This window comes from Aethalodelphis obliquidens, unplaced genomic scaffold (assembly GCF_003676395.1).
Source record: "Aethalodelphis obliquidens isolate GAN/ISIS:26980383/991018 unplaced genomic scaffold, ASM367639v1 scaffold4, whole genome shotgun sequence".
NCBI classification, from domain to species: Eukaryota; Metazoa; Chordata; class Mammalia; order Artiodactyla; family Delphinidae; genus Aethalodelphis; species Aethalodelphis obliquidens.
Window position 1 is genome coordinate 68,397,212 of NW_020837948.1, and position 9,289 is coordinate 68,406,500.

At 43.0% G+C, this 9,289-nt stretch overlaps 1 protein-coding gene across 3 annotated transcripts in view; it reads right to left on the reverse strand.

The window, feature by feature from the left end:
• KIF2A (kinesin family member 2A) overlaps window positions 1–2,318 on the reverse strand; it is a 70,411-nt gene extending 68,093 nt beyond the window's left edge. For 2 of the 3 annotated variants that reach the window (XM_027101040.1, XM_027101039.1), the window contains exon 1: window positions 1,948–2,318. In XM_027101040.1, the coding sequence (XP_026956841.1) occupies window positions 1,948–2,011 (64 nt within the window). In that variant the 5' untranslated portion in view covers window positions 2,012–2,318. The remainder of the gene's footprint in view (window positions 1–1,947) is intronic. The other variant, XM_027101043.1, reaches the window with a different exon arrangement.
• Window positions 2,319–9,289: the final 6,971 nt, after the last annotated feature.

Consider the following 9,289-nt stretch of genomic DNA (forward strand, 5'->3'; position numbering starts at 1 on the left):
TTCAAGCTCTCTGCTTATCTGTTACCTTCAACTCTACCATGCATCTGAGGAGCATAAATATGTACTATAAGTTGAGATGATATATTGTAATGATTTCCATTATTTCTCAAGGACAAACTGCTTTGAAATGTGATTTTAGGTTACTTGCACTTATGTAAGAACACAAAGCTCTTAAATGTCTGGGTTTCTAGTACAGGCAGAAGGTGAAAGCAGAAAGAGTATTAAAAGCCTCTATCCTAGAACCACCCACCCAAACCAAAATTGTTTCCAGTCCGATACATTTAAATAAAAAGGTGTTACCCCAGAAAATATAAAATTATCCAAACCTTTCAAATATCATGATACTTCTGATACATTCTACAGTAACACCTATAATCATAGTTAAAGGCTTAGAATGTAAAGAACTTACACATTTTTATGCCCCTCCCCCAAATTTAAAATAACATATAAACCCTACTTTTGCTAGTATACGGTGAATGTGCATTTACCTCAAAAAGAAACTGCAGTTAACAGCACTGCTTAAGAAAAGTTATTTGAAGAGAAAATATAAAGTAACCCCAACCCAAGTAAAAGAGACATCTCTTTCCCACTAGTGTTGCTGGTAACTTCTAAAGCTCTAAGTGGTATAATTCATCTTTTCACATACAGGATAATAATGCTTCCAGTTGTTAACACAAATTATGTCAAATATAACGAAGGGGAAAAAATCATCAGCTATACAAGGTCTTCCAATACATCACATAGATAACATGAAAGTCAATCTCAGCTTCACATAACTTGGTCAAACCTGGTAGAAACCAAGAGGGTGTGGATGTACCAGCGACAGTTACCACCGACTAGGCTAAATGATAATAAGCCACAAATTAAAGGTAAGGTATAAGGAACACCGCACACCTCTCGATATTACACACCTCTACTTTCTTCAATGCGTGGATTGAAAGAAAACAATTTATCCCCCTCCATGCGGTTTCTCCTTTACAATATAAATTATTTCCAAGCCTGGCTGGCTAGTGACATAAAACATTTTCCCCAAGAGAAACCTATATAAAGATACAGAAGCCTAGGGCTTTCTAGGCTTTTTTAATTAAGCCCGTGCCTCGTCTTACACTTTCCCCTAGGTTACCTCTCCGGAGGGTGTGAAAATATCAACAGACGGTCCCCCAGCCCCACCCTCCCAGTAGTGCCTCGCACTGACTAGGTTCATCCCGCTCCTTCCCTTTCAGCCTCATCACCTTTGAGAAGCTTATCGAATACTTCTCCCCATTTATACCCGCACCCTTATTCATGCCTGAGCACGACAAGCTCCGCATCCTTCTTCCAAGGAAGGGACTAGCAAAAAAGAAAGAGGCATGCTCGAGAAACGACTGACGAAGAAACGTGACAGCCAGACACTTTAAACCAGCGGGGTTGGCCTTTCTCCCCCACCTCAGCCTGGAACCAGCAGTCGGTTCCCTAAATACTGAAATTTCTGGTCTTCACGCTCTCCCCACCCCCGCAGAGATGAGGCCGGAAAATGAAAAGGCCGGGGTGAGACGCAAAGCTGGGTCAACCCTAACGGAGCCCGCTGCCCCCACCCCCCGGGCTGGCGTCCCCGGGGAGGATGGAGATCGCGGGAGGAGCGAGGGCTCCCGGCCCGGGACCCGCCAGCGCGCCCGCTCGACGCCCCCAGAGACGCAGCCCGCTACACCCGGGCCCTTCCCCGCCGGCCTCCCCCGGCCCAGCCCCCCGAAGGGCCCCTCCCCGCCCCGGCACTGCAGCGGCACCCGGGGCGGACCCCAAGCTGGCCTCACTCGCACACACGCCACACACAAAAGCGCCGCCGCCGCCGCCGCCGCCTTCCCGCCCCCACTGCGCGGCGGAGTAATCAATGAGGCAGCCGGCGCCCGCGTCTCCTCCGTGCACGCCCGAATGCGGGGCCCGGGCGGCAGGGGCGGCGGCGAGACTCACCATCGCTCCGCTTGATCTCCACGTAAATCCCGATCTGGATCTTGCCGAAGTTGGCCGTTGCCATCACCTCATCTGGAGCAGCGGCGGCTGGCCGAGGGAGGGGGACGCGAGGGCGGAAAAGGCGGGGAGGGGACGGGGTAGGTGTGGGAGGGGGAGCGGTTGCCCGCGGCCGCGCCGGCCCGGGCGACAGCGTGAACGCGAGCCGGGGCCGCGAAGAGCAGCGGCGGGCTGGCAGGCGGAGGCCCCGGGCCTGCAGGCCGGCGGGAGGACGCGCACGCCGGGGCGTCGGGGTGAAGCGAGGGCCGGGGCCGTGAGGCGGCGCGGGCGAAAGTGGGAGGGCCCGCGCCGCCCGCCCTGGAGCAGACGCTGGGGAGGCGGGGCGCCGCGCGCCTGCGCAGAGCGCTCCTCCCGCGTCTCTTCCTCGTCTGCCTGCCTTTCCCCGCTGCCTCGAGGGGGCCCCGCCCGCAGTGAGGTCGGCAGAGGGAGCGGAACGCTGGCTCTACGGGTCGCAGCGAGCCTGCGTCTCGGTTGATTTCGGCGTGCGGCCTGGAAGAGGCAGGAACCCGCGCCCCGGTGCCATCCGGCCTCTCTGGCACCCAAAAATTGGCGCTCTTGCTGGGATGGATTAAGGACCCCGTGGTTTCTGGGCGTTCCGGCTGGAGCGCGTGGCTGAGGGATGAATTTAGGGGTCGGCCATTGACAGCATGGGTTCAGTGTTTCATCTGAGAGTGTCACCTCTGTTGCTACATAGAGGTGGCCTGTCCAAGTAACCGTCCCAAGGTTTCCCATCAGTTGTGGAAGAAAAGAAGAAACACCTTTGAGGAGTCACCCACCCTAGGTCAGAATGAAGGTCCTCTTTTCATGGCTTTGACTTATAGCTCATCACCACTCAAAAAGAAACCCTGTGGTATGGGGGGGGGGGCTTGACTGCTCGGTTTATGATGCATCCGATGCTGGTGTCTTGTCTCTGCTGTAGGGTTCAAGACTATTTGCACTGGGCCATAAAACCAGTAACTATGATTCAAGGACAGAGGTCAGACACAAGGTTGACTAAGGAAGGTGTCTTTCCTGCAGTCACTTGATTAGTCTGACCACATCAGCATGTGGAGAGCGGGATTCTTCATCCTGGCAGAGCAGGAAGGCCATGTGGACAGGGACCATAGAAACTATGTTTACAGGACTGTGTAAAACAAACCTCCAAACGTGTGACTTTTGCTTCTAGTATTAGGACTTGATATGGAGGAAACACACTTATCGTGCCCTGCTTTCTCTAGTCATTGTTAATCTCCCTGTAATATTAACTAAAAACAGTTTTAAAATTTAAAAATTGGAAACTGGATATATGTGTGTTAAGTGCGTGTGTGGATATATGCAAATGGCTAGAGTTTTCAACCTAATATAAGTAATCAAGTCAAATAGATCCTAAAAGAATTGTTGAAAGATTCAGACTACGTTTGTAACTTGAATATATTAAAGGCATAGTTGTCAAAAGAAGAAAGTTTCTTAGATCCAATCTAAAGTAAAAATAATGTCTATGAAAAAAACACTGGGTAGGGATTCCCTGGTGGCGCAGTGGTTGAGAGTCCGCCTGTCGATGCAGGGGACACGGGTTCGTGCCCCGGTCCGGGAAGATCCCATATGCCGCGGAGCGGCTGGGCCCCTGAGCCGTGGCCGCTGAGCCTGCGCGTCCGGAGCCTGTGCTCTGCAAGGGGAGAGGCCACAACAGTGAGAGGCCCGCGTACCACAAAAAAAAAACAAACAAAACAAAACAAAAAAAACCACTGGGTAGACAAGTTAGAAAATAACCGGCTTTTACATTCCAGAAATGACATTACTGTAAATCTCAATTCAGGACCTCTGTTTCAAAATAAGATTTGACCAAATCAAGATTCAGGTTTTTTTTTTTTTTTAATAATCTTGAGAGTTTTATCTGAACTCTTTGAGCTTCTGTCTAGTAGAACTCATTCCCTGATGTCTCGATGACTGAGGTATACAGCATCTATTTATTTGCTTGCAAATTCTTTAAAGAATACAAAGAAATCAAGCTATGCACCTATTAAATTTAAAATTGCTTCATAAAATATTATGTTTTATCACGGTTGCTGACACATACTTTGCACCCTGTGGGAAGTTTTCATGAGGGTCAAGTGAAATAAAATGTGATAGTACTTTGTATTTATAATCAAGTTAAAAAACAAAGTAAACCACCCTACAAAAAATAACCTAGTACTCTACTGTAATCTTCAAATCATTAATTCAAATTTTATATCCAATGATGTAAAATTAAACACACTTTGCAATTTGCCTCTGGCCCTCATCACCTCACACTTGAGAGGATAGCAAGAGCTTTACAGACCTGTCTATATTCTTTTACCCACTCGAGTCCATCCTAACTTAACTGACAGAATAATCTTGCTTAAGGATAATTTCCATCAAGTCATATCCTATTAATAGTGGCTGCTGTTGTCCTACCCTATCCTGAGTTGATAAACCATTTCAAAAAAATCATAGTTATTGTCATCGAGCCAAGCCAATCTCTTTATAAGGCCTAGATTAAAAAAATTTTTTCTCTACTTTGGGGTCATTACTACATAAACGTTAAGAGATTATTCCAAGGAAGAGGCTGTTAAGCCAGTGAGCAGGATTTGAAGCAGAAGCCAACACTCACCTTAACCAGTTACCTGCTCCTCTGGGGAAGAGCAGAGGCATGACTTGGCTCCAGTTCTAGCTCAAATTATACATACGTGTCTACATCTTCTTACTTGAAGTTTTCCATTCAGTGTTTGCATCTATTCTCAATTACACAAAGTTTGTGGATCTAGGATCAAATGAAGAAAATGGATGCAGTTGACAGAAACTCTTCGACTTTGTTGTCTCCTTTCTGTCCTGTGCTGCTTTGGAGACTTTTCGGGTGTCAGTGTTTCCCATTCCCATTAAATTTACTTAAATTTTAATTCTAATTAAACTGGTGTAATTTTATTGTAATATATTTTAGTCCTTAAACAAATACATTAAAAACACCTGGGAGATATAAATCCCAATTTTACCCGCTCTGAATATTTGCTCTTTTCTTCTCTGTTGGATTTCTCTTCCTGCCTGCAAACATTTTCAGGCTCCTTTGTCTTGGAAAAAAAATCTTTTGATCCTTCTCTTCCTATTTAAATTCCATTCTATTTTTTACTTTCCTTCCCCTGCCAAATTCTCAAATGACTGCTTTAAATACCCACTACCTTGATTCCCCATCACTCATTCATTTCCTAACCCCTAAATCTGGATTTAATCCTCTACTGAATTATATTTTTTTAAGTCAACATTTACTTGTAATTACCTCATTCAGTATACACTACCATCTTATTTTTGAATTTTATTTATTTTTTATATAGCAGATTCTTATCTATTTTATACACATTAGTGTATATATGCCAATCCCAATATCCCAATTCATCCCACAACTACCACCATCACCACCACCCCCCGCCCTGCTTTTCCCGCTACACTACCATCTTTATTTGCCTTGAATTCATTGACGAATGGCCTACCTGCTCTTTCCCAAACAATACCGTTCCTGCCTCAGTTTCTGCTCATATAGTAAGTGATTTACTCACCTCTATTTTTATTTTTGGCTGTGCCACATGGCTTGGGGGATATTAGTTCCCTGACCAGGGATTGAATCCATGCCCCCTGCAGTGGAAGCACAGAGTCCTAACCACTAGACAACCAGGGAAGTCCCTTACTCTGCTCTATTTAAAGCCTTTCTATGTGGCAAGGCACAGCTGTAGTCTCGCTTCTTTATGGTGCTTTCTCCACCCAATCCAATTTATAATGACGGTCCTATCTGGGTGATTCTCCCCCCAGCCATGATCATCAGAAGCACTTAAGAAATATTTTAATAAAAGTATGTAAGCACAAACTCTACTCCAGGCCTAACAGTTTAAAATTTCCAGGGGGGAATTTAATGTGGTCTGTTTTTTTTGTTTTGTTTTTTTGTTTTTTGTTTTGGCTATGTTGGGTCTTCATTTCTGTGCGAGAGCTCTCTCTAGTTGCGGCGAGCAGGGGCCACTCTTCATTGCAGTGCGCAGGCCTCTCACTGTCGCGGCCTCTCTTGTTGCGGAGCACAGGCTCCAGACGCACAGGTTCAGTACTTGTGGCTCAGGGGCCCAGTTGCTCCACGGCATGTGGGATCCCAGACCAGGGCTCGAACCCGTGTCTCCTGCATTGGCAGGCAGACTCTCAACCACTGCGCCACCAGGGAAGCCCATGTGGTCTGTTTTTTAAAAACTCATCAGGAGATTCTGAGGTGTATATATAACTGGTTGAGAACCAGTTGATTACCTTTGAATTTCCATAATTTGATATTTTCTATACATTGCCCACGTAGGGACTGAGTACTGAATAGACACTGATTGGTTATTTACCTAGTCCACCTTCTTCATTATAATTCTTTCATGTATACTTTTTTTTTTTTTTTTTTTTGCGGTACGCGGGCCTCTCACTGTTGTGGCCTCTCCCATTGCAGAGCACAGGCTCCGGACGCGCAGGCTCAGCGGCCATGGCTCAGGGGCCCAGCCCCTCTGCGGCATATGGGATCTTCCTGGACCGGGCACTAACCCGTGTCCCCTGCATCGGCAGGCGGACTCTCAACCACTGCCCACCAGGGAAGCCCTCATGTATACTTTTTGATAGTCTACTTATCAAACTTATTTTGATAGTATACTTTCACTTATACCTTTTGATAGTGTATTGGATTGTATTAACAGTAAGTTTTTGGTACAAAGCTAATTTACAAAGCCTTTTAAGGTCCATATTGAATTTAGATCTATATAGAAATATCAAATAATGTGGTGTCATATTCCATCATTGTCCACATTGAGGTATTCCTAATCTTTATACTTATTAATCAAATATTTGCCTTAATTTTCATTTACATAACGAATTCCTCTCAAGTATAGGAAGTGTAGAGGTTTCCCCTTACACCAGATTTTCAGTAATTTGATGAGTATGAACTCTTAAGTAACAGGAGGTGGTCTTTTCACCATTTGTAGTAATATATCCAAATTGAAAATGATTTATATATTCTTACATAGTTCTTATTAATTCGGGAGCTTAGTAAACTCTTATAGAGTTGTCATGGAGCATCAGCGATGTAAAACAAAATGATTGATGGTGTGCTACACATTCTCATTATTTTAAAAAACTATGGCCGGTGTTAGTTTTTTCAATGTATTCAGTCTAAGTCAAGTATAACTAGAGAGAACAGGTTTCCCTGAAATATTTCTTGTTGCTAAAGGATAGCACTTGATTTTTTGGTTGCTGTTCTGATGTAATCAACTTAACAGAAAGCAAATTTTCCAGTAAATATTAAGGTCCCAAACATACCTTATTTCCCTAATCTTTGTTAATATGCATACTTACTTTTATGGCTGTTTGAATTCCTTCTTTAAATTGAAAATATATGTTATATACTGTGAGTGGAGCCTAGCTAGGCCATAGTAAATACATTTTACAACAGTGGAAATAAAGACATTTTTCATTATAGATTTAGTCTCTTAAAATAATTGTTTTGCTTGACTTCACTTCTTATGACTATTTCAGTGTGTTTTTATAGTCCATATGTCCATATACTTATAATTTTTAATAGCCATATACTATTCCATATATATGTATATTTTTGACATTGCTTCATGGCATGCGGAATCTTAGTTCCCCAACCAGGGATCCAAACATGTCCCTTACAGTGGAAGCACAGAGTCCTAACCACTGGACCGCCAGGGAATTCCCATACTATTTGATATATTTCTAAATCATTTTTTGCTTACACATTCACTGTATTGTTGGGTTATCTTCAATATAAAATTCTAATTATGAACATCTTTGTAAACCTTTTTTGTGGGAAAATTCCTCTAAATGAAAATATCAGGTCAAAGGATATGAAAGTTATACTTAAAATATAAAAGAGATAACATCACTTCCTTCTTAAAATCAATCACCAGCTTCCTAGAATAAAATCTAAATTCTTTACAGAGCTATACATGATCCAGCTTTGGCTACCTCTCCACCCTTCTCTGGTACCACACTCCTGCTCATTCTGCTCTAGCCTCACTGAGTTCTTTTCTTTCCCTTAAATATGTCAAGCTCTTCCCCAGATCAACATTGTGGCTCTTGCTCAACTTTTCATATGATTGTTTCTTGTTATCTTTCAGGTCTTAGTCAAAAAGCACCTCCTGAAAAATGTCTTCCCTTACCCTCCACCTCACCCCCACTTTACTCTCTATCACTCTGTAACTTAACACCACCTGCAATTACCTTGCTCCATTATTTTTCATCTGTCTCCTCCCCCATTCTAAGTAAGCTCCCTGAGGGTAGGAACCTTGTCTAATGTTCTTTGTTACATCTTCAGCACATAGAACAGTACTTGGAACACAGATGCTCAGCAAATATTTGTTGAATAAATTAAGGAAGTTTAACTCTGTTTTATATTGTCAAATTTATACTCTTTGATTTGATAGTCTTTTCTTGAATGAGGTAAACTGGTAATGTATTTCCTCATTTACATGACCTAGAAAATCAAAATTTAATGTTTCCATCTTCTAAATCTCAAAATCTCTACTAGGTATAGATTATTACATAAGTAATAAATTCTCATAAAGAATTTTATTTTATTTTTAATTTAATTTTTATTTCATTTAAAAATATAGCTGATTTCCTTTTTTTATTATTTTCATTTTATTTTTTTATTTTTTAACATCTTCATTGGAGTGTAATTGCTTTACAATGGTGTGTTAGTTTCCGCTTTATAACAAAGTGAATCAGCTATACATATACATATATCCCCATATCTCCTCCCTCTTGCGTCTCCCTCCCATCCTCCCTATTCCACCCCTCTAGATGGTCACAAAGCACTGAGCTAATCTCCCTGTGCTATACGACTGCTTCCGACTAGCTATCTATTTTACATTTGGTAGCATATATATGTCCATGCTACTCTCTCACTTTGTCCCAGCTTGCCCTTCCCACTCCCTGTGTCCTCAAGTGCATTCTCTATGTCTTCGTTATTCCTGTCCTGCCCCTAGGTTCTTCAGAACCTTTTTTTTTTTTAGATTCCATATGTATGTGTTAGCATACGGTGTTTGTTTTTCTCTTTCTGACTTACTTCACTCTGAATGACAGACTCTAGGTCCATCCACCTCACTACAAGTAACTCAGTTTCATTTACTTTTATGGCTGAGTAATATTCCATTGTATATATGTGCCACATCTTCTTTATCCATTCATCCGATGATGGACACTTAGGTTGCTTCCATGTCCTGGCTATTGTAAATAGAACTGTGATGAACATTGTGGT